General features: G+C 58.3%; 1 protein-coding gene across 3 annotated transcripts in view; it reads left to right on the top strand.

The window, feature by feature from the left end:
• SORCS2 (sortilin related VPS10 domain containing receptor 2) overlaps positions 1–25038 on the top strand; it is a 433845-nt gene that overhangs the window by 234888 nt on the left and 173919 nt on the right. For all 3 annotated transcript variants that reach the window (XM_025887404.2, XM_073891393.1, XM_073891394.1), the window contains exon 3: positions 15960–16059. In XM_025887404.2, the coding sequence (XP_025743189.1) occupies positions 15960–16059 (100 nt within the window). The remainder of the gene's footprint in view (positions 1–15959; positions 16060–25038) is intronic.

Genomic DNA, 25038 nt, shown 5'->3' with positions numbered 1-25038 from the left:
TCTGCCGCTCCCCCAGATGCTCAGACACAGAAAATTCAGACAAGCTTTGGGCTGGCCCGCTTCCAGTTAAGAATCTGTCCTCAGGGGGAAAAAAAATCATTCCATGGGCAAGGAAAGAGAGGACCGACATCACCCTGGGGCCTGAATCGTACACACCCATCTTGAGCAGGTCCTTGCAAGGTGGTGTGTTGGTGTTGAAGATATATAGCGTCCTCCTGTGTGGGCAGCACTGTCGGCCTCACGGATTCATTTGCATGCTTCCTGTGAAGAACAGCACAATGACATCCTGGTGTTTTTAAAAATAGAAGTTGAGTCACATTCTGGAATCAACCCAGTAATGGGCCCTGGGATCTAGGAGACACATGATGGCATCAACAGGCAATGCAGTTACTGGGAGAGCATTTTCAAGGCTCACTCAGTCACTCATCAAACGTCTCTTGTGCTCCTGGTGGCAGAGCCTCCCCAAAGCCTCTCTGTGTCCCCCTCTCAGAGCCCAGCCCAGGGCCAGACATGCAGCAGGTCCCTGGGAATATGTGGGTTATGAGTTGGACGGATGGAAGGAAAGAAGGAAGAATGGATGGATGGACGGACGGACAGGCAGGTGGTGGATGGAAGAATGGATGGATGGACGGACAGATGGGCAGGTGGGTGGTGGATGGAAGAATGGTTGGATGGATGGATTGATGGATGGTTGGATAGTCATTAAGGGAAGCAGATGGGAAGTGTCAACCAGAAACAGGCCCAGAATGCCACAAGGCACCACTTGCGGTCTATAGTGAGGACCCACAGGATCGCCCTGCCCCCCAGAGCTCCGCTCCCTTAGACTCCATCGTTACTGACGTCTTCATACCCACCCCCTAGCTTTCCAAAGGCGGGACCTCTCCTCCTCTCCCTTCTCCTCCGAGCCCCTCTTAGGCCGGTGGTCTCTGCACCCGTGCACGTTCCCGTGGAGGAGTAGGCCCCCTCCTCTGCTGATGGGCACTCACACAGGTGTGGTGAGTGGGAGCCCCACCGGAAGGGTGGGACCCCACATCTCCAGAAGGACAGAACCCCAGCTGGGTGGGAGCTCTTCAATATCGGAACCTGTCCCGTAGACACTGCCCCTCAGTGACTGTGGGGCCTTGGCTGGGCCATTTCAGGTGCTAACGCCTCAAATTCTTCTTTTCCTTGGTGGCTTCTTGGCCTCCCTGAGGGCTGCCGAGGAAGTGAGAGTGTGTGCGGAGAGTCCGTGGCGCCGTTCCTGGCCCCGGGGGCCTCTCTGAGCACCAGAACCACCACTTTCTCCGTAGGTGGACGGGGGAGGTCGTGGGCTGTAGGATCTGACAGACCTGGGCCCACCTGCCTCTCCGCCTCTTTGCTGTGGGATTCTGGGCAAGTCACTGAACCTCTCTGAGCCTTGGCTTCCTGGTGTCTGCAATGGGGCCCCATGTTCCCAGAGGGAGAGCACTTGGAGAAGTGGGACCTGCACTATGGTGCAAGTTGCATGACTTCTAAAACTGCTTTTGCTGGGGATGCGCGGGGGTTCCAGTCACCGCCTGCTGGCCAGCGCCTGGCCGGAGCCCCGCACCCCAGCTCACTGAGATGGCTCCTTGGGAGGAAGCAGCCCCAGAAGGGGGACCACAGCTTCAGCTTGATTCTAGGAGTGACATACGCACAAAGGGTCACAGTCCCCCTTCATGTGGCCTGGAGTTTCAGGAAGTCCACTTGCCACCCAGCCTGATGCTGGGACAGGTCCTGCCTGTGGGGTGAGAATCCCCAGCCCCCGATACCCCCACATGCTCCCAAGGAGACACGGATGGCAGCCTGGCCCAGCGCTCTGCAGTCCCCCCCCCCCGCCCCCGCCTCTCCCAGCTCCTTGGACCTGTGGTTGGAACAGTCAGTCCCACATGCTTGCTGAATGATGCGCCTTTGCTGAGAAGGGCTTGACTCATAATTTTCATGTGCTTAAAGGCATCTTGTCCCTGTTGAACTCTTAAATGGGAATCTTAACAATTGGGAGAAATATGTTCTGCTAATTTCCACCCGCTTTGGTTCTCTTGCCTGGAGAGCAAGGTGCATGAAGTTATTATTGTGGGGTGCCCGTGGCAGGAGGCAGAGTGCCAGGGTCTGCACGGGGCATGGGGGGGGCGGGTGGCTCCCGGGCCACATTTTTACTGCCTTTTGTGCCGTTATGGAAGTTGTTTGGGCATTATTCAGTCATTTCAGCAAACTTTCACCGACTGGTGGCTGGGGCTGGGAACAGGAGACGCAGAGGTGGGGCCAGGCCTTGCAGATTCCACAGTGCTGCAGGGGCTCAGGGACAGCCCAGGTGCCCAGACCGGGCCACCCTGATGCGCCCTTGACCTGTGACCCAGGTTACTGTACCGGGCGTGGGGTAAGGAGGACTCTCAGCAGGTGGGACAGGCACCAGTGGGCATCCCTTAGGGAGGATGAAACATGAGCCTGGCTCACACCTAACACAGAACTGCAGGAGATCATCAGCAATGGGGTCTTTGGGGCAGGGATGGCTTCCCAGCATGGAGGGTAGCCAGACACCAGCACTCTCCTCCCAGGAGCTGATGTTCTAGACAAACAGGACCTTCACAAAACACGTGTATAATGTCAGGTAGCAATGTGTGCTATGGATAGAAGTCACGTGGGAAACGGGGCAGAGAGTCACGGGAGAGTGGCCCAGGACACCGTCCTCAGGCAGGGACACCTGAACCGAGCCTGGAACACAGTGGGGAGTCAGTCCCTGTGCATATCTGGGAAGGAGAACGGCACGTGCAAAGGCCCAGGACGGACGCCACACCCAGGCAGTGTCTCATAGGCCATGGGGACAGTGCTTAACTCTTCAAGCGGTGACACGGGACAGCACATCCCAAGTACAGCCAACCAGGGCCCCTCACCTGAGCCTTGGTGTCCAGGGTTTTTATCGAGGTTGGTCATGTAGCCCTGTGGCTGACCTCAGTCTCCAGCCGCTCTAGAAGTAAAGGGGTCCCAGCTGACCTGAGACCCCTACTGTAAATCACATCATCAGCAGGGACTGGCTCACTGGCTGGGGGCCTCAGGTGAGCAAAGGCATGCTTAACAGGTGGGACCTCCCAGGGCCTTAGAGGTGACCTTCCAGGGGCCAATCAAGGGCCTAACCTTTCTTGGAAGGTGCAGAGTTCAGACAAGCCAGACCCGCTGAGTTGACCTCTTCCTGCACAGTCGCCAAACACCTTCTGCTTCGAGGAGGAGGAGGAGGAGGAAGGCACTGCCTGATTCTGGGCCAGTCGCTGTGCTGGGAGGTTCATGTCTGCCCTTTCATTTAACAGTTGTGATGACCGTGAGTGGAAGGTGTGTCCCCATTGTACGGAAGGGACACCTGAGGTCGATAAGTCGAGCAACCAGCTCAAGGTCACACAGCCAGTGGTCTTAACCTGTCAGCACACCCCTCCACCTGAGGGTGATGTGGGCCGTGGCTGCAGGCCGAGGCTCCAGCTCTCCTTGGAATAATGCTGTAAGCATGCGGGTGTCTCGTAGGAAATTGGCTGGGAGAAGCTGGGGTGCTTGTTGGGGCTGGCCACCTGCTGGGCCTAGAAGGGGCTCTGGAGAGGGTCAGAGAGCTCTGCAGGGTCCGCTGGACACCCTCGGAGAGCCACGCCCTTGTCCGAGCTGAAGCCTCAGCCCCCAGTGCACTCTCCCCCAGGCTCCTGGTGCAGTGGCCTGGCTGGGGTTGACCAGGTGGCCCTGGAGCTGCTGAAGGATGGGTGTGTGTGTGTCTGTCTGTTCTGCCGGTTCCCCACGGGCTGCAGGCAGCAGCTGTCACCACTGCTGCAGGGGACCTGTGCTCTGTAGCCGTCAGCCTTCACTTATTGCTTGTTTTCAGTCTCCAGAAACATTCACCTGACGTCTTTGTCACTGGCTTGGTCTGAGGGGTTGGGTTCTGTTTCATCTTCTTGACGGTGGGTTGGAGTGAGGAGTGATGGAGACCTCTGCCCTCCAGCATCTGCCTAGGACATCCCGGAGTATCCTGGACACAGAAGCTCTGCTTGGGGCCAGGAGACCTCGGTCAAAGTCACGCCCTGGGCCAGTCAGCTGCTGTGTGACTTTGAGCCAGTGACCGCCCTTCTCTGGACCTGTGTCCTTTCCATGGGAGGGTCGTGGGGGAGCCTGGAGGTCTCGGGCCCACGTGGCTCTCACAGTGGGTCGGGTGCTAAGGGCTCGCGTAGGGCCTGTGGCGGGCTCTGGGGGAGGACCGACTTATGGGTTCATCAGTGCGCTCCTTCGAAAGCATTCACTGGCCCCTGCTTCATGCCGGGCCTCGGGCGAGGGGCTGGCCAGAGAGCTGGTCAGACGCAGGCCTGGCCTGGAGGGGCTCTCAGGGGAATCAGGGGAACAGAAGTCCCTCCGGGGGGATCAGGTGTCACAGGCAGCTGTGGGCAGGTAGCAGAACAGCAAGGAGACTGCGTGGTGGGGGGGCGGTCACCCAGCAGGCCATGTGCCTCCTGTCTTCACCCTTCGAGGCTCTGCCCTGAGGGGGCCAGGCTCTCCTCTCAGCCCTGCCTCCCTCCTGTGCAGATGGGGAGCTGACAGCACCCCTCCCTGCGTGCCTTCCTTGGCCTGCCTGCCAGCCCGCTGTTGTCAGGGACTCCGCATTGATCCCGAAGGTGTTGGGGACCCACTGGAGGTGGTTCCGAGGGAGCTTTGCATCATTTGGGAGAAGTGGAAACTGGCTTAGATTCAAGGAGCAGAGAACGGGGGCCTCAGGCAGGCACCGTCTGCAGACTCTGTTAGCTGGACAAGGCAGGCGATCCAGTGCCCCCCCGTCCTCGGTGGAGGCCCCGTTCCTATGTACAGGTGATGGTTTCAGGGCCCCGCAGGGTGTGTGAGCGTGGAAGAGGCTGCTTCCCTGGGAAGGAACGGGCATGCTCCTGCCCTGCCCTCTGCCTCACCATGAAGGGAAAAGGTTGGAGACAGCTCTCCTCTTACACCGTCCCGCCTGGGAAGTGGCTCCTGGCAAGGTGTGGGCGCTGCATGTGCTGGGGCAGAGCTCACAGGCGGGGGCCAGGCTGCCTCGGCCACCCTCAGCTCCTGCGCTCCTGGCCTCAGTCTCCTGCTCCAGAAAATGGGACAGTGCTACTCGTCTTCACGTGTTGGGAGGATTAAGTGAGCTAATACGTGCAAAGCACTTGGTTAGCATGGAGCTTGACATATGGGGGATACCAATGATGTGTTCTTGTCACCAGCACCATTATTGCACCCTGTTATCACAGATAAGGTCAATCTCAGAGATATGGACTGACTCGTCCAAGATCCAAAATTGGGAAAGGATGGAGGTGTCTGCAAGCCCAGATCTCTCAACTTCAGCCCAGAGACCGTGTCTTTAGGGACACCGTTTGGAAATAGAAATCTGTAGGCCGTTGGCTTAACTATTCCCTTTTGTATGGCATCAACCCTTTGTTTCTATTCCAGGAACTTTTTGCCATAAAAAAGATTTTTTTTTTCAATCAGATATCCCCAGTTTCATGACTTAAAAAGTTCTTTGACGTTTACCAAGATGGAGAGGTGTTTGTGTTGCATCTTATTTCTTACTTAGTTTCTGCACTTCGGATTAAAATATTCCTCGTAACTTTTAAAAATAGAATTCCCTTCCAGATTGCCCAGATCTCATCTGCTAATGCCTCTTTACATTTATTCTTCTTTAAGATGCTTAATCTATCATTCAGGCTGCCTTTGGCTGAAACTGAGTGTAGCCAACAGTCATTCAAAAAATCACTTTAGAGTGTCAGATTCTATAATTTGACACATTGGCATAGAAAAGTGTTATCAGTTTGTGCCAAGACCCCCTAAGAATAAATGAGGCCCCTAGTTTTTAAGATACCAAGTTGTAATATTTTTCTCAGATCTAAAAAACACACCACATGGAAGCTTCGAGCTTCGCAGAGGAGCCCCCCTCCCGGGGCATCACCCTCGGGAATAATCCAGGATGTGTTCAAGTGATGAAGATGTTGCTGATGACGGGCAGAGGGGCTCAGAATAGCAATCCATGGAAAAAAGTGATTTTCCAAAGCGCTCGGCACGTAGGAGGCCCTCGGTGTTTGTGGAAATGCCTGGCATAGTTCAGCCTGAGGAATGGCCCATCAGTAATGCCACGTAGCCTGGATGGACTGTCATGTGGCCTGCATGGACTGTCACGCAGCCAACAGGAAATGCCGACCATCCTAAACTCAGAACGGAATTTTGTGTACATGCTGTCATTGCAATTCGATCAGTGTGATCACCTTTGGACAAGGGCGGGACGGGCATAGAGGATAAAGGGGCCCCGTCGATGGTTGAAGCAGAAACTTCTTTTCTTGTTTCTGTTGTAACCACTTCCTGTTATTTTTGTCCTATTATCTTTAAATGATTCCAAGAGGAGTGGAGGATGTGTTGGCATATTGAGAAAGGAAATTTCATTGTCAGTGGATTGGTAAACTTCTGGAATTTTCCTAAGGATGGATTCCAGGTCCCAAGGGGAGCCTAAGCAGGCGCATCTCCCAGAGCCAAGCCCGGACCCTCTGACTTGGCAGCTCACACTCCCCCCGCCCCCCCGTCACCTCACGTGGCCCTTCTCTCCATGGCCCCGCCGACCCTCTTCCGTGATGAGGCGGTGACTGGGTTGGACAGCTTTTCAGAGCCGCGTTAATCTGGTCTGCAGCAAGTCTTTCTGTGTTATTATTTGTCTTATTCTATTTGGATGTTTTCTATTTGAAATGACATTTCTGGGCTTCAGAGGGGCTTGGCATGCTCCCAAGTCGGTTGGTTCCCTGGGAGAATGCATGCATCTGCATGCTTCACCCTGGGTCCTGGCAGAAGGAGGTTGGCCGTGGGCAGGGCCTGGTCCTGGCCAGTGGCTGCCCCACCCCGTTCCTAGGAGGTGTTCCTTTGTCATTCCCGACAAAACCCGGAGTGCCCCACCCTGCCTCCCCTAGCCCCTCCACACTCCCACCACATCGGGATCATCAGAGAGTCGCCTCTGCCTGGGCATAAACCCAGCCCTTCCAGCGTCCCATCAGATACAACTTCCTCAGTTAACCCAGAGGACACAGCGATGTCCTCTCTGGTCCCTGGCTTGCTTCCCAGGAAATCCCAACCTGGTGTCAGTCCCAGCGGTGGCCTGTCACCTGCAGCCCCTGGGGCGAGCGACACCTCCCCTCCCCGCACCTGCCACTGCTCCCGGCCTGTGGCCTGGGCTGGGGGTGGCTTGGTCACCTGCCTCGGCCCCTGGAAGCGTGCCCAGCTGAGGGCTTGCAGAACGGCTGTAAAAGCAGGAACATCTGCGGGAGGTTGACAGGGTCTCATGTGCCAAGGTGAGCAGCAGGCCACCTTGCCAGGTGACCGTGGGGCCTTTCTAGGGACACAGGCCTCCTTCAGCCCCAATGGTTAGAAACCAGCTCTAAAGACTCCCCGCTCCTCAGTTGGAAAGAGAGCTATTGCAAAGGTCCTACCTTGTGCCATGTTCCAACCTCCAGAAATAAAACCAGCCCCGAGCCATGGTGTCCCGTGTCCCCTTCCTTTCCAGAGAGCCAGAAGCCGGTCGAAGGTGCATGCATAATTGAGATCTGGGGTCACCTAAGCCTAGCTTCGTCCTTGATGAGTCCCAACAAATGACCACCCGTTTGACTCTGTTTCTTTGTTTGTACCAAGAGTCACTGGCCGGAAGGAGATTAGATGGGAGGCGGGAGAACCACAGAGTGTCTTCACCCGGGGGCACGCACAGCCCCGCCGGGATGAGCACTGTAGCGTGTTACTTGTGTCTCCTCTGGACCCCGCTGTCTAAGGCTGTGGGCCTCGGCCACTCTCACTTCTGCCTGGAACTTGGGCCTTGATTCCCTCCCTGCCGCTGCGTGGGGCACCCAGCTCCCCTGACCAGCGCTCAGGGCCGACAGCCCGGGGGCTCTTCCTGAAATGCCTGATCCCCTTTGTCTGGGGCCCTCTTCCTCCTCCTCCTTCCAGCTCCCCCAGATTCTCTGCGAGGCCCCCCAGGCCCCCTTTTTCAGGCTTCCGTGAGAGCACATAGACCGACCTTCTCAGAGCTCTGTGCAGGCTTCTAGCACCTTCTCTGGCTCCACCGGAGCGGCCAGCACCCCAGGCTCTGAGAACTCATAGAAGCTACTCTAGGCTCCAGGAGCTCATGTTTGGGCTGCATTTCTGTGGTCTTTTGACTCATGCTTCAGCCCTCCACACTGGATTTTGGGCCCCCAAAGGCAGCACCATGTGCTTTTCCACAAAGATGTGGCAAGGGCATTGGTCCCTCAGAGTGGACATGGGCACAGCCCAGAACAGGGTCCTGGAGGCCCCCAGCCCTGGGGGGGTTAATCCCTTTGCTGCTGGTCTGTGAGGAGCTCTTGGGAGGGTTAGCATGCGGGAGGAGGGGCCCGGGCAGCAGGGGGGCACTCCTGGGGTCGGGGACACTGCCTGGTGACTACCTGGTGTGGGATCATTCCAAGATCTGAGCAGCTAGTATAGACTGGCTGCTAGAGGCTAGCCAGTAGCTGGCACTACCCGCTGCCGAAGCCCCCTGCCCATCTAGGGCTCATGCCACGCCTAGCACAGAGCCTGTGTGTAGCTGATGCTCAGGAAACGTTTGTTGAAAAGACCTCTCCAACTGAGGGCATTCACTTATTTTTTTGGTAAAGATTTTATTTATTTATTTGAGAGCGAGCAAGAGAGAGCATGAGCAGAGGGGAGGGGCAGAGGGAGAGGGAGAGGGAGAAGCAGACTCCCCGCTGAGCAGGGAGCCTGATGCGGGGCTCGAACCCAGGACCCTGGGATCATGACCTGAGCCGAAGGCAGACGCTTAACTGACTGAGCCACCCGGGTGCCCCTGAGTGCATTCACTTATGTCAGGAATTTTTAAGGATAACACAGGGCTTCATTGGAAAGGATGTGATCCTCATTATTGAGTAATGAACGCAGGTGGCCAGAAGCCAGCCTGAGCCGAGGGGTCATGTGAGCTGCCTTGCAGGGTAATCTGCTCCCAGGCCATGCACCAAGTCCCATCCCTAAGGTGTTGGGAGAGCTGCCTGGCCCAGCTCTGTTCTAGAGAGTTCCACTAGCGGGTGGACCGGCATCGCCGGGGCGGGGCAGCTGGGAGCCCACGTGGAAGGGCTGGCTGGGAGACGGGCCTTGTGGGACAGACTGGGAGAGGTGGGCTCTGGCACCGTGTGGCCGTGGGGACACCAGCCCTCCTGGCCTGCTGGGAGCACAGCCGGGCGGGTGTAAAGCAGGCTTGTGTTGAAAGAGGCATGAGAACCAGAGATCACAGTGGCTCGGCCCCCTGACTGGGACAGACTGCGGTCTGAGTCCAACCACTGACCGTTAGCGAGCGCCACCCACCAGGCTCCTCCAGAAGATGGAGTAGGAAAGTCCAGCCACCTGGTGCCACGTGAACCCCTCGGGGGACATCACTGCTCCGCTCAGGGGACAGCCTCCGTTTTCTGTAGTTGCTGTGATTAAGTATGAAGAAGTCACTTCCTCCTCCTGAGCCTCGGTCTCCTCATCTGTAAAATGGGAAGGCACGCTCCTGTTTGAACGTGGCCTTCCTGTGTCAGCGAGTCCGTGTGTCCGTCCTGAGCATGGCGTCCAGCGCAGGGTGAGCCTGTGGTTTCATTAACTGCCCCCTCACCCGAGGCCTTTCACGTCGGAGGGGCCCACTCTCCAGATCCTGCCCAGAGGCTGCAGCAGACTGGGGTGACCCCTGCCCCACAAGGCTTTGCGCCCCCTGAGGACGGGGCTGCTTTTTTCCCCCTCAGTTCACCCACCTAGCTAGTCCCTGACTCCCCACTTCACACTCAGAATCTCGAGCCACATTCTGGAATTTTCTTGAATGACTTGACCAGCCCAAGAAGTGCCCCACGCTGCCCCAATTCTCTTCTGCTCATCCTGAGTCCATGTATTAACAGACCCGGGCAGCGGATCAAAGCCTTTTGTCTCTGGGTCCCCTGAGGGGTCAGCGCCTGAGAACCAGAACGGCCCCGCTGTGAAGGCGGCTCAGCGTCCGTTCCCTCTCTCCATACTGCACATCACAGCCGCTGTGTGCGGCTGGAATCCCACCAAAGCTCAGACCTGCATCAGCTGCAAAAGCGTGCCTCTCATGTGTCACCTTGTCTGGTGGGAGAGCCCACACAGTGGGTGCCTGGATCCCCGTACAACTCTGGACAAGTCCCTTTCCTAGCCGGGCCTCAGTTTCCCCATGGGCCAAGTGCAGATGGTAATTCGGACCCTCTGGACCGGCTACAGGGGTCTCTCAGGATGCTCTGCAAACTGTAAGCATCCTCAGCCTCTGGGTAGCCGCGCCCCAGCAGACTCTCAGCCCAGGTGGGGTGCTGGTCTGGTGAGGCCAAAGGAAACACCCAGAGACAGCGATCGAGATATAGGTTTACTGGGGGGGGGGACTGACATACAGGGAGTCCAGGAGCGGCCGACTGGACTGGGCATCCGCTGCTGGGATCAACGTGCAGCAAGTTTTCATACCAGAGCTGCTTAGCCTAGCAAGCATCAGCAGCCTTTCCCTCCTTGCACGGAGATCGGGGCCTGCCACCTGCACACTCTCTATTATAAGGGCGATGCTCTGGGTTGGCACCCCCAGAGCCCCCGGCCTTGAACACTGAACAACACATTTCATGACACATCCTGATTGGTGGGACTCTGCGGGGAGGGCAGGATCTCTACGTTCTCAAGACAGTGACTAACAGGGGCCCTTGGGGTGTGCTTGCACAAACCAGCTGACCAGCCTCATACTCACTGGACACACAGGTGTGTCCAGACACACCTGCACCTGCCGCCAGAGAGGGGCCCCCGTGGAGTTGCTGTGACAGCTTCCCCTGGGGGGGTGCAGAGAGGCGGGGCCTGCACCTGCCATGACCTGGAGCCTGCCTCTTGTGCTCTTTCCTCATGCTCTCTAATCTCACGCAGGTGTGTGACACTGGTGTCATCAGCCCCTTTTACAGATAAAGAAAGTGCATCTCACGGAGTCTGGGCCTCACCCGGGGCTGTGCACCTGTGGGAGCGCCAGCCACGCAGGTGGGTGCCCCCTGTTCACACCTGCGGTTGTTTTCCGAGCTAGCCCGGTGGGAGATGGGGGCTCATCTGCACGACGGGGAGGGGCAGGAGCAGAACATATGGCCCTGCCAATGAAATAATTATAGAGCATGAAAATGGCTCAATTAAATCATTTTTTAAAAAGTGAGTATGTACAAACACTCAGCAATTAAGCAGCTGATTTGCAAAGAGTGACTTTCCAACTGAGCTTGCCTTTCCTGTTTCTGTGTGCCCAGTTTTAGAGTCGGGTTTTTTATTTTTAATTTGAATAAACGCAGATTGGCATAATCACTCCCTGCACTCCCAGAGGCACTTAAGGAGAACTTGGAGGTGGTGGGGGGTGCAGAGCGCTGTGGGGAAGGTCACCCCGGGGGAGGGCACAGCAGGGAGGGGCTCAGGGGTCACTGGGGCAGCTCAGGAGGGGCGTGTGGGGGTAGGGCCACGGGGGCCGCCGCTGCCAGGGCTCAGACATGAGCACATCCCATCCCCACATTTTTGATGGGAAACTCATTGCCCAGAGAGGGAAACCTGCTTACCTGAGGTCACAGAGCCTGCAGGTCTGACACCAGCACACCTCCATAGAAATCCAGTAAGCATTTGTTGAGTGCTCCCTGTGTGCCCACCCAGCCTGTGGATTCCTGCATGATCCTGGTGACCGCCGTCCTCACTGAGTGATCTGTATAGACTTCAGGAGGAGGCAGTGTTAGGTTCCGGGTTGGTCGGAAGGTCTGGGTTCGGACCTGCCCCCACTGACCAGCTGGTCACTGAGGCCAGTCAGCCTCTCTTTCCTGGACTTATTCACGGTGATAAATTCCATTCTCGTCCCCCGCCTACACTGGGGGTCCACCGAGAGACAGGCAGTCAGAGAGGTGGGGATCTGGCGGGGGCCAGGCCAGCCCATCACGAGGCGAGCCGGTCAGGCCGTTTACTGCTGGCTTTGGCGGTCGGCATTCTTACCCGCCGAGTGTTGGGAGCCCGTCTGGCTGGGTCCTGGCACCCGGCAGGCGGCTGGGAGCCAGCAGACACTCAGCCAGCGTTGGGGGAGCAATCGGAGGGACACGGGTGGGGACGGGACCCCGTTACTAGGGTCACACGCAGCATCTCAGTCTCTCCTGTGTTCTGGTTCCCTGCTCGTTCCCTTCCACTTTCTGAAGAAACTTCGCCCCGAAGCTGGTGCACCTGAATTCCACTCATGCCCCAAACTCTTCCTGGGGGCACAGCGAGGGGAGGGGCAGACTCCAGAGGAAGGGGATGTGACAATGGATGGGAGGTGGGGGGGATGCCCTCTGAAGGTGCAGGAGGGGCCCCCAGCCAAGGAGAGTGGGCGCCCCTAGAAGCCGGGAAGGTGAGGAGAGGAGCTGTTCTGGACTTTTGACCTCCCAAACTGTAAGGTAATAGATCTGTCCTGATCTACGCCACTAAGTTTGGGGTTATGTGTTACACCAGCTGCAGGAAACTGCTCACTGGTCCTTGAGGAAGCCCGCCCAGCCTGTGCCAGCCTCCCCCTCCCTCCCCCTCCACTCCGGAGCCCACAGAGGCCCCTCGTGGATGGCTGTGAGATGGAGAGGGATGGCGAAGGGGGCGTGTTGGCACCAAATGCGAATGATTCTGCAGGAAGAGTCGGCAGGGTGGGGTGGGTGGTTAGATGGGTGCTGGGGGCAGCTGGGGGCAGGGCGGTCGAGGGTGGCCCCTGGCCAGGTCGGTTTCACGTCCCCTGAGAGTCTCCCAAGATTCTCTGGACACGTCCATCAGCATCACCGCTTACCTGGAAATGCGGGTCTGTTCTCTGTCTCACCAGCCAGCCTGTCGTCCCCATAGGGCAGGACATTGTCTGTCCTGCTTACGGCAGGAGGAAGTGACCGGTACACAGTAGGTATTCTGTAAACACACGTGCCATGAACGAACTTGACCCAGGGATGACATTTGAATTCCCACTTGGAGTGTGGAGCTGGAAGCTTTAAGGAGCTAAACAAATCTTGGACAGAGGAGTGAGTGAGTGAGTGAGTGAACTGAGGGCCTCAGCCTCCAGCAAGAGGCCTGGAGTTTGGGGCTCATGACTAACTGGGGCACCGGATTTGCATTGTCCTGCAGCATGAGGAGTTCCTGGTGCCTCAGTAGCTGGAAGCAGTGGCGGACTGGTTCAAACAGATCCCTCCTTCCCTGTCCCAAGAGCAGGAAGGAGAGCTAGCCTGTCCTCAGGGCCTTTGCACCTGCTGTTCCCTCTACCTGGAAGGCTGTGTTAGTTTCCTAGGGCCACCGTAACAGAGGACCACACACTGGCTAGCTTGAAACAACAGAAATTTATTGTTCACAGTCTGGAGGCTGGAAGTCAGGGTGAAGGTGTTGGCAGGGTTGGTTGCTTCCAGAGGCTCTTGGGGAGAGTCTGTTCTGGGCCTGTCTCCCAGCCTCTGGCTGTGGCCGGCAGCCCTTGGCATCCCTTGTCTGCACTCTCCCTGTGTGTTTGTGTGTCTGTGTGTCTCTGGGTCCGAATTCCCCTCCTCTTATGACACCAGTCATTGGATCAGGGCCCGCCCTACTTCAGTATGTCCTCCTAACTTAATTACATCCGCAAAGCCCCTGTTTGCAAATAAGGTCACATTCCCAGATTCTGGACGGACACAAATTTGGGGGGGACGTTACTTAGCCAGGTACAAATCACTTCCCCCCAGCCAGGCACATACTCTTTTCCTTCCTGTCTCTGCCCAAACGTCACCGCGTCCGAGCGGCCTTCCCTGCCTCTCTGAGAGAGCAGTCTCACTGTCCCCTCCAGCCCAGCCCTGATCACACCTCATGCTGTTACACTTTTCTTGTTCATCACCCTCGCCCCCTCGCCCCCCTAGACCCGCTCCACCTGCAGGCCCACACTAGCAGGTGCCCAGCAGTGAGCAGGTGTGAGCAGGCTCCTGTGACTGGGAGGGGGAAGGGTGGTGGGGGGAGTGGGGGAGGCTGGATCCTTGAGAAGCACCTGGGCTGAGGCAGGTGGGTGTCAGGGATGGAGGGAAGGGTGGGTGGCAAGGTATCTGGGAGGCAGAACCCATGGGCAGGTCTTACACTCAGCTTGCTGGTGGTGGACAGCAGAGGAGCCCAGAGGCTCAGCGGACCCTTCCATGTATCAAGCTCAGAAACACAGCATTGGTTTCCGTGGAGACTCGAATTCCCTGGGTCTCTGGATCACTCCTCTGCTAATGGGCCTCTGGCTCCCTCCTTCCCAAAGCAAATCAGTTCTCTGAGGTTTGGAGACTAAGTGCGTCCGCTTTCTTGGTTCGCTGGAGCAGAGTCTCTCTGGGGAGGCCAAGGGCAGTCAAGGACCCACCTCGGGGAGGGGGCTGGCCCCCACCAGAACTCCCTGGGAGTCAGGGGGCAGGTATTGCTCTCCGTCCTGGTCTGTGAAGGGTCTTGTGGCCCTGAGGCTGGTAAGGGACCTGGCTTCCAGGGACAGGTGGCCACTGGGCGCCAAGACAAGGAACATAGCCCATCTTCCCGGAGCTCCGGTTTCTCTTGAAGATTTGGGGAGGAAGTCTATGTGTGCAGAAAGCACGAAAGATGTACTGGGGAAGGCAATGGACACGTGCTGGTGGGGCAGGCATTTATGCTGCGTGGGCCCAGGTTGGCCCCCAGGCCCTGACAACACGGGGCAAGCCCGAGAAACCCTGCCTTGTCCAGCCCCCGGAGGCGGAGGTTGCTGCTGGGGCCCCGGGACAGGCTTCCGACTCCCGCCTGCAGCCCTGGGGCTCGGCTCTGGCAGGTGGCTCTCAGCTGTGAGGACACACAAGGTGATCACAGGGAGGCCCAGGCCCAAGGGCTTCCCACTGGGTCCCTGTCCCCTTGGTGAGTTGACTCTCCTGACCTCTCCTGATGGGGAAGCTCAGGGACGGCCCTGAAGCCCGACATCCTGGATGTTCCGCTTTAGGGTCAGACGGGCCTGGCCGCCCTGGGGCTCACGGCCAGCCTTGCTCTGTAATCACAGCACATGTTAATGGGGTGATAATAAGGAACATTGATTTCAGTGTTTTAAGGAGGTTTTAAGCTTCCACGTGGAATTAATTCCATGTCCCGCTGTATCGGTTGCTTCCAAACTACAGATGTGAAATCGCTCTGGTGACCCCTCCCCGTCTCGCCACGGTGGGCGGGGGGTTTAGAGCCAGAGATTCCGTCCTGCACCCCTCATGCTATGGCCAGGAGAGTGGGCCCCCAGGCGAGGAGGGGCCAGCCGCCGGCGTGGAGCCAGCGGTGGAGGGCCCGGCAGACACGAGGCTGGGGGCCTGGTTTCCGGCGGCACCCGGAGCTCCGTCCTGCCTGCCGTCCTCTGCCGTCCTCCAGCCCTGTGTGGCCACGGGGGAGAGGGTGCGGCTCCCCGGAGCCGCTCAGGGTCCGGAGAGGGAAACAGAGAAGCAGACAGGCCGCTGTGAGGCCTCAGCACGGTGAGGGCCGTTCTCCAGAGCGAACAGGGTGCCGGCGTGAGTGGCTCGGGCCCGCTCGCACCTCCCGAGTCAGGCACTGGTTAGCTGAGCGATCCCAGGCCGGAAGCTACCTGCTCTGAGCCATCCGCCTCGTGTCTGGGGCCTCTGCAAGGGAGACGCAGTGATCTCGTCTTTAAGGGCTCTCGAGGAGTCGAGAAGATGGAAGGACACAGAAGTGCCCGGCACTCGAGGGGCCCTTCGCAAACAGGCACACGTGGGGAGACTGGCTGGCGTTCACTGACTCCACACCCCGCGCCAGACCCGAGCGAGCGCTTGGAGACCCAGGGAGCCCCGTCTCCGGCTCCCTGTTGCCTGGGGCATGCTGCTCCCGGGGGAGGTGGTCTTGGCTGCCGTGCCCACGCCGGTGCGCGGCCCGTGCTGGCTGTCATGTGGGCTGGACCCATCTGCACCTGGAGGGACCCCTTGCTGACACCTGTCGTGTCCCCCCAGGTCCTCGGACTTCGGGACGTCCTACACCAAGCTCACGCTCCAGCCCGGTGTCACCACGGTCATCGACAACTTCTACATTTGCCCGACGAACAAGAGAAAGGTAAGGGGCACGTCAGGGCGGCTGCCCACTCGGCACTGCTGGGCTCCGGCAGCGGGCCTCTGACCACGGTGTGTCCCGCGACACCCTTTCCGGTTCCTCCGAGGCCCGTGCTGGCGACCGTGTTTCAGTGGCCAGCCGGGCCGTCGCTGGACGGCTGTGTGTACTTGTGCGGGTGCCTCTGCCTTCTCCCGGAGGGCACTGGGGGCCGAGGAAGAATCCCCGTTGGGTTCGGGGTCCTTGGAAGGAAGGCAGCGTGAGCAGCCGCACTCTTGGGCAGGTGTTTTTATTTGGTTTTGATCTGGATTCGATTTTTCATCTGGAGCTGTACTTTCTGTGTTCCTGGTCTGGGCGTGTCCCGAGCACCGTTTGCCTGGCTGTGGAATCGGGACCGTCGCTCTTCCCAGGCAGCCACCACCCGCCAGGTTCTGTGCGAACACCCATTTGCAAACCCATGCTTGCTTCCCGGCCACCGGGGACCCCAGCACAAGAGCAGAGAGGCCTTGTGTGCCTGGCTGCGTCCGGAGGAGCCGCTCAGTGTCATGGGAAGGGACTTACTTGGGCGGATCAGGTACCTCGCGGGAAAGGGGAGGTGACCCCATCTGGCACAGAGAAGCGTGACATCGGGGATCAGAACCCACAGCCTGGCGCTCGTTCGACGTGAGCCTGGCCCACGGGCACTGACAGTTGCTCTGGGGACTTTAAACCAAAGGTAAGGGTGACACAGCCCGGGACGTTCTCTGTCTGTCACCGGCCAGGAGGGTCCTCAGGTGCCCGGGAAGGTGCCAGGGCCGGCCCCGCAGGCTGTGCCCACCTTTGGAAGTGAGAAGAGCAGAAGCAATGAGGGAAGGCGTGGAACGGGGTTTCGGAGGCTGTGAAGTCAGTGAGCCCTTTACATGGAGGCCGAGTGGGTCGGTGGTGACAACAGCCAGGGATGTGGCTCCTCTGAGCCTCAGTTTCCTGGCCTGTAAAGGGGTGGACAGGAAGGTTAGTGAGATGATGCATGCAGTGGGGGAGGGGGCAGTGAAGGGGCTTCTAGGTCGGCTGGGGCCGTTGGGACAGGCCCCAGGTGACATCTGTGTGGGCCACCGGGAGATGCGTGGAGCCCTGGGGGAGTGGGGCGCCCGGTCGAGCCTCCTTGGCAGCCAGCGCAGGGACGGGGAGGCAGGCAGGGAGACTGCAGCATCACTAACGCAGACGGGACCACCTGGCCCGTGAGAGGTTACCTGAGGGCTGACGTATCGGCGGGGTAGAAGGCTGGGTCTGGTGGGGGACTGTGCTCGGGGCTCAGCCAACACTGAAAGAATGGAATGAGTGAATGTATGAGTATGGCAGTCAGCAGTGGTGACCCCCAGAGCTCCCCTGCACCTGCAAGAGCACCCCCCAACCCCCCGCTCGGGGCCTGTGTGCGAGGAGCCCGGGGCTCCTTCCTGGGGTTGCTGTGGTCACCCTGCGTTTCCAGGGGGCCTGGGGGATAGTGCCTGGGCTGGGGTGTCCTTGAACTCAGTCCAGCTGTGCCATGTCCCCCAGTAAGGGGGGGCACCTCCCTGAGGTCCCCTTACCTCTCTGAGCCCAGGGTGTCTCATCTGTGAATGGGGCAGTGATCGAGGAGCTGACTGGTCATAATTGTCACTGTGGGGGGCGGGGGCTGCACAGTACATCCCCACAGGTGTCCTCTTCCCGGTTCTGGAACCTGGGATTGTCACCTTACATGGCGAAAGAGACTTGACAGCTGCGGTTAAGGATGTTGAGAGGTTGTCCTGGATTCTCCAGGTGAGCCCATGTCATCACAGGGCCCGCACCAGAGGGAGGCAGGAGGTCAGAGTCAGGTGTGGGGGCAGAGGCTGGGGACAGAGGAGGGACACCTCTAGAAGCTGGAAAAGACCGGGAAGCCATTCCCCCCGGAGCCTCCAGACAGGAACGCAACCTGCTGACCCCTTGGTTTTATCCTTCTGGCCTCCAGACCGTGAGGGAATACATTTCTGTTGTTTTAACCCACTCGGTTGTTATGGCACAGCCGCGGGAACTCCCACCGCGTCCATTTGGGGGGTAGACTGCAGGGAGGCCAGCTCCGCTTCTCGCCCTTCCCAGCACATTGCCCTGCCCACCCACATCCCCTCCGGATGGAATCAGTCTCCCCGGGCCCTCCCCGTGGCCCCCAGGGGAAGCCCACGGGCCCTCCTCCTTCCAGAGCATGGACCTTGCTTCCTGCTGGACCCCAGACGGGGAAGCCAAGTCACGGATTCGGGCAGGGTCCAGGCTTACAGATGGCTCCAGCCTCTGTCCTGTCTCTGATCTGTCACACAGCAGCCCCTCACCCCACACACCTTAGGACCAAGCTGACCCTCCTTCTGGTGGGGTTGAAGGTGCCAATAGGCCCACTGAGGCACGCACTAGCCCACGGATGGCTGCCTGTCTTGGAGGCAGGCAGGGACAGCAGGGAGGGCAGCTGCCTGCCTCTGGGTCACAGGAACTGGGCAGCGTGGGGGTGCCAAGCAGAGCAGACTGGGAGTGCTGGTAACCAGAAGGAAGTCCCGGTACGTGTGAGCTGGGCAGGGAGGCCGCCTGGGGGCTGACGTCTCTCCTTCTCGTGCTGGAGTGTCGGGCCTGGATCTGGGTCCAGCTCCACAGCCTACCAGCTCCATTCTGAACCTCTGGCTCCCCGTTTCTCCTCGTGGAATGGGGGTAAGAGTAGTAGTGTCTACACTCTTGTGTTGATGGGGTGAAATGAGGTGCTTCTTGTCAGGTGCTCAGAACAGGGCCTGGCCCAAGCAGACCTCCCCCACCAGATGTTCCTAGGACCGTTGTCCTTAGAGAGAAATGCTGGAGGCCCTCTCCTTACCACCCCCCTGAGACTGTGAGGGTAGGAACTGGTTCTGGGGTGATTCATCCTCACACGGGGTGGCAGCTATCAGCCGTGTCTGTCGGGGAACAAGACCTGGCCCGGGGAATGAGGGCCCCGTCAGGTGTCTGTGACAGGTGTCCGGAAGGGGCGGGGCACTGCCTTCTCCCCACACCTCTCTGTGTCGAGAGAACAAGTTACTCATTCGTCTGGGGAACAAGGTGGCCTGAGCCTCAGAGTCTAGAGAATGAAGTGCCAGTTTCTCTGTCTGTAGAGGCGGGACTTGTACCTAGTGGGGCTGGGGACAGATCCTACTGTCTGGAAGGGCATGGCCCACTGGAGGCTCTGCGTGACTGCGCGGCTGGGAGGCGGCCAGCAGACGCCCGAGCTCTGGGCAGCGGGCTGCACCGCTCACCAGCAGGACAACCATGGGCACTTATGTCCGCCTTATGTCCCTGCCTGCGTTTCCAAGCAGTCACGTAGGGTCTAACAGCTGAGTGAGGATTGCATGGGAACTATTTAGATGGGGGCCAGGAATGCGGTGGCACTGGGCCCCCAGAGCTGCCCCTGCAGGAGAGGGGCTCCATGTGATGTGGATTTGAATGCACTGAGAGCAGAAAAGTCCCAGGTGGGGAACAGGGAAGCCGCAGTGGCTGGGGAAGGTAGAGGGAAGAATCGGGGAGCCACTGGCTGGTCTCGGAACTTCTGAAGGAGCATCATAGGAAACAGAGGCAGCCTGGGCAGATAGATCACTTGGTGGAGACCGGATTGTATTCACCTCCAGGTCCTCAACCGGGCACAGCCCTGAGAGCTCAGCCAGGTTTCGGGAAATACGGACGTCGTGGGCTGGGTTGGGGTTGGGGTGCTGCCCTTCAGGGGAAGAGATTTCTAACTTCCCGTGAAGCAAAATTTTCCTTCCCTCACTGCACTGCATGATTCATTCACTCATGGCTTCCTGATTCTTCAGCCATCCCCATGGTGGGAGGAAAAGAAACGGGGCTCAAGTCAGCCTCCAGTGGAGAGGATTTGTCCTGGGGTGAGTCTGATCTGGGAGAAGATCAGGCCTTTATTTGCAGGGGCGCCTGTGGGTATGTGTCTCCCTCTTCTGTCAGGGTAATGGATAGACTTTGCAAGAAGATGTGAATACTATTAGGAGTCCATTTAGCAACAATTACAGATGAAGCAGCACTTTATAGTTTCTTAAGGGACCACTTTGTAACCTGTCTTACAAAGTGAATTTTATTTTTGTCTCTCCTGCAGTAAAATCAGAGCTCCACGGCCTCGCTGCCCAAGGGTAGGGCCTTCTACTATTGTCATGGCCTGACCTCAGGCCCTGGGGGCCCTGACAGTCCCCAAACATCCCCCATGGGCCTTCCATGCTGTCTGCAATCCCCACCTTAGGTTGGGATAGCTGCGTATTTCTAACTTGGCCACAGACACCACGTATTTCTAACTTGGCCACAGACACCATGGCCCACGGGGCCAAGGCTTGAAGGCATGGCCTGCGGGCACTGACTGGGGCATGGGATGGCTTTCAAGCATCCTGCTTTATATTAAAAATTCATATGAATGTTCATTTTACTCCATGATGCATCAGTGTTGGTGTGAATACTGAAATGACACACACACGCACCTTTTCAACAAAAAGTCTTTGTCAACCTGATGACCCAGGAGAATGCTCCCATTTTAAGTGCTGGAACCCCCTGGCCCAGCCAGCACCATGCCCCCCCTCCCCCGGCCCCCACCTCATCCTGGGGGGCACATGGCTTCTAGTTTGAGAAGCACTGGGTTGGGACAAGATGTCCATCAATACGTCCATATGCTCATTCTGCTCACTCACCTGAGACGCTTTGAGGAATTGCCATGTGCCACGCACTCAGGATGGAGAGATGAATCAAAACAAAATCTTGCCTTCAAGCTCAAAGTGTCTCAGAGAGCCAGAAATCCACTCAGCAGAGGCAGCACCGATAATGACAAAGAATGCCCGAGTTTCCGAAGGCCCTTCATGGGTCAGCTCTGGTATAAGGAGCTTCACGTGTGTTCTCTTGGATCCTTGCCACAGCCCTGCCAGGTAAGGCTTTGTGCATCTCCCGGGCGAAGGGAAGCGAGGACCAGATGGGTGCGGTGGCCTCCCACCCCACCCAGCAGTGGTTGCCGAGTCAGGATTTGCCTCCAGGCCCAGGTGACCCTTTTCCACTTTGTACTGCCCTGCGCGGCCTCTGAGCAGCCTGTCCTGGGGGCCAAAAAGGCTGTCCCCTCCTGTGGGAGGGAAACCTAAGGGAGAGGGCGCAGGCCTGGAGCCGAGTCAGATCCTGGTGCTGCCGTTCAGTCAAGCTCTCTGGACTCAGAACTCTCGCCAAGAAGACATGGTGGCGCTGCCTCTGGCCTTTGCCACCCCTCCACCGCCCCCCCGCCCCCCGCCCCCGGCCTTGTCACCTGCGTCCTGTGGCCAAGATGAGGCCCAGGCTCCTTCATTGTTACAGCCTGCACCTTGTCTGCTTCCTCGGGCAGTCACAGTGTGTTTAGGACAAAAGTCACATTGTGTTCTGCTCTTTGCATTTGGGTGTCTTTTCTGGTCTACTTGTGTAGGTCAGCCTTTCTTGCTCCGATCTCAAATTTGGCTCTAGGAGCTCTCTTGCTGTCTCTCTGTCTCCCCCTCTCTCTCTGCCCTCCCCTCAGTTGCGTGCCTGCTAGCCTACAAACCTGGTCTCCAGGTCTGAGGTGCAACTGGTGTGGAAGCCCCGCCCTTCCCTGGGGTGGAGCCCCACCCCTCTCCGGTGTGGAGCCCCACCCCTGGCATGGAGGCCCCGCCCTCCCTTGCATGGAGGCCCCGCCCTCCCTTGCGTGGAGGCCCCTCCCCTCCCTGGGGTGGTGACCCTCCCCCCTGGTGTGGAGCCCCACCCCTCCCTGGCGTGGAAGCCCCTCCTGAGGCAGAAGCTCCGCCCCCCCCACCGCCGGCCACCGCAGACCGCTTGTCCCACCCCTGCCTTGTTAGCTCATCTGGGGCCCTGGCAGGGGCGGTGGTGGTTGGCGCTCAGGAGGGAGGTGAGGTTAGCCCAGGTCCTGTGGACACGGCCCCTGCAAACCCTCTTCTGCGCTCACAAAGCGCCTGGCTCACAAGCGCCTGGTGACCTCTGGCCTGTCCGGCCCAGGCTGGAGAGCAGCTGCCCTGCATCAGTGTCGCCGCGGGCTGTGTCCCGCGGGGTCCTCAGACGCCCACGTCCAGGGTCTCGGGAAGCGCGGGATCTGTCCATATGTTTCCAGTGTCCTAAGTAGCAAGGAGTTAGTTTTGTCTCTATGCTTTGGCCAGCCAGCTCCCTGTTCCCCCGGCCCAAGCAGTGTCCAAGAATGGGTCAGGAGGAAGGGGCCCCGGGCACAGAGTGGGGAGATCCAGGGTCCCCCTTCTGCTGCCCACCTCTCCGGGCAGGTGAGAGATGTTGAGTCCGAACCTGGGTGTGCAGGGATGTCATGGCATGGGGCAGGGACAGGGTCGGAAGACAGTTTGGGATTAGATGGTGCCCCCAGTCTTCTGGGATAAGCTGTGGGTCAATGGGGTGCAGTTGCCTGAGATGGGGGGCCCTGGGGGGGCGGCAGACCTAGGGGTATCGTGAAGGCCCACAGGAGGCAGATGGGGTGGGGTATTTATCCCCAGTGTCCCCAGCTCTCTTAGAGCAAAGTGGGGGCCCCTGGAGCACCCTGCTGTTTCTAAGCCTCACCCCCGCCCTCGGCTCAGCACTTAGGCTGAGCTGGATCCTTCCAGGTCTGTGACTTACGAGGGGAGGGCTGGGTGCCCCTGCCTGGTGGGGAGACAGGCCAGAGAGCGGAGCCCTGCCGGGAGCTGGGAGGTGGGCATGGGGCTAAATGGGCCTTTTGTTCCAATCACTGAAGCTTTCCATTTCCCTTGAGAGCCAGGCATCCTCCTCTGTCCAGAAGAAAAATGGCTCAATTGGGCTTGTTGATGTACGGAGGCTTTTGTCTCAGAAATAGAGTGAACCCCTTGAAAGTTCAGCTAATGTGTGAAAAATGACTCCCTCTTAAAGTCCATAGGTTGTTGTGGGAGAGGGGAGAGAAAGGGGCCTCGCTTCTTGGAAAGCCAGTCTCCTGGGCCTCAGGCCTCTGGAACTGATAAAGCTAGAGGGAAAGAGACTCCGGATTCCCCCTCTCTTTTGAAGATAGTGCAGAATCTAACACCCCAGGGACCACAGCCCCAAGTGAGTGTGTCACCTCACATGGCAAAGGGGTGTGCAGGTGTGATTACACGGAGAACGTGGACATGGGGAACTGTCCTGGGCTGTCCGGTGGGCCCAGTGTAGGCACGGCAGGCTTGTAAGAGGGAGGCAGGAGGGTCAGAGCAGGGGATGTGCCCCTGGAAGCAGGGGGTGGGACGTGCGGGTGGGAGAGGGAGGGCGGGGGGGAAGGAGATACCCCATTGTGGGCTGTGACAGTGGAAGGTGCCGGGGGCCAAGGGACGCAGACAGCCTCTAGACACTGGAAAACACAAGGGATGCTGGAAATTTCAGCCGTGCCAACACCTTGACTGCAGCCCAGGGAGACTGCTTCTGGACTCAGACTTACATCACCGCGAGAGGATGCATGTGTGTTGTTTTAAACCATGCAATGTGTGGTACTTTGCCACGGCAATCACAGGAGACTTGTGCACAGCCAGGATCCCAGGGCCCCAGAGCTGGGGGGTCTGAGAACAGCACACTGTCTGTGGCCCCTGCAGAGCCGGCCACCACTGGATTCCACGGGGCTGGGTCACCTCTCCGCTTCTGCGGTTCCATTACCAGCCACAGCCAGAAGAACACACAGGGCTGCAGGGCTTCTCTGGGGAAGGGAAGGAGCTTAGCCCCATGGGGGCCTGGGCGGAGGGCAGTGGGGCAGGTGTGTGTTGGCAGGGGTGCCAGGCGGAGTAGTGCTGGCCTGGGCAGCAGGAATCACCAGTGGCCCCGGGGAGTGGAAGGTGGGGCTCAGAGCATGGCCGCGGGCTCCCACTCCCGCACATCACAGGGAAGATGCAGGTCCCGGGACAAGACAGCCCTGGGACTCAGGACATTTCCCGAGTCCCTCTGAGCCTTGTCTATAGAGGTTGAGTGAGACGTGCTATCCGTGTGCTGTGCACAGATTTGGGCACCAAGCCATTGCTGACTTGGTGACCGATGATGACATTGTTGCTGATGTCATCGATCACCATCCCAGCGAACCCACAGAGCAGCTTGGTGCCACAGGTGTCCTTGTCCTACAGGAGAGCTGCTTGCGGCTCAGAGATGACAAGGCTCCCAGCATCAGGGTGGTGCTGGAGGTGGGGCGGGGCTGGGACCCCACACAGGCAAGGGTTTTTACCCACCCTGTGGCCCTGGCTCTTTGGAGGGTTTGGGGAAAACACAGTGTGACAGAGGGAAGCCACCAAAAGTCCTTTGTATGTATATTCTTAGCATTCATTTGTCACTAAACTTTGGCAGTTGTATTCTTTAATTTAAAAAGGTGCTGACCATGCCCCCTCCCCTCCTCATACACACATACCCTGATATCCAGGAATTTGGCGAGTCCTATGGCTGCTCCCAGAGGTATGGCTGCCCATACTGGGAGAAATCATCAGATACCGGGGAAGGCACAAGTCAAGGACTGTACCGTCTTGAGTTAGTGAGGAGGCTGGGACAAGCCACCTCATCTCCCTCTGAGTTAGTCTGCTTGGAAATAGGTTTATCATATCTACCTGCTCCAGCAGTTGGTCTTCACTCCATGGAGGTCAAGGGAAGAATGTGGGGGCCGTGTCAGTTCACTGGGAAAGAATGGCTTGATCGGCCAGTGCTGTTGACCTTGGCTGCCAGAGGGACAGAGAGGCAGTGCCCGTGTCACATAGTAGCTGTCCGTCCTCATGTGGACTTCGAGGGGCCTTCCGTTTCTGGTGTTCCCTGTCCTAGTTGTGTACCTTTAACAAACCAGCCACCATGTCAATATGCACCCTCACACCCCATGCTGGTTTTTTTACTTTAAATTTTTTATTGTTATGTTAATCACCATACATTACATCATTAGTTTCTGATGTAGTGTTCCATGATTCATTGTTTGTGCATAACACCCAGTGCTCCGTGCAGAACGTGCCCTCTTTAATACCCATCACCAGGCTAACCCATCCC

The sequence above is a fragment of the Callorhinus ursinus genome, unplaced genomic scaffold (assembly GCF_003265705.2).
Source record: "Callorhinus ursinus isolate GAN/ISIS: 27379988/994484 unplaced genomic scaffold, GSC_fseal_2.0 scaffold4, whole genome shotgun sequence".
NCBI classification, from domain to species: domain Eukaryota; kingdom Metazoa; phylum Chordata; class Mammalia; order Carnivora; family Otariidae; genus Callorhinus; species Callorhinus ursinus.
Note: the sequence above shows the minus strand (reverse complement) of the source record. Positions and strands in the feature narration are given on the sequence as shown.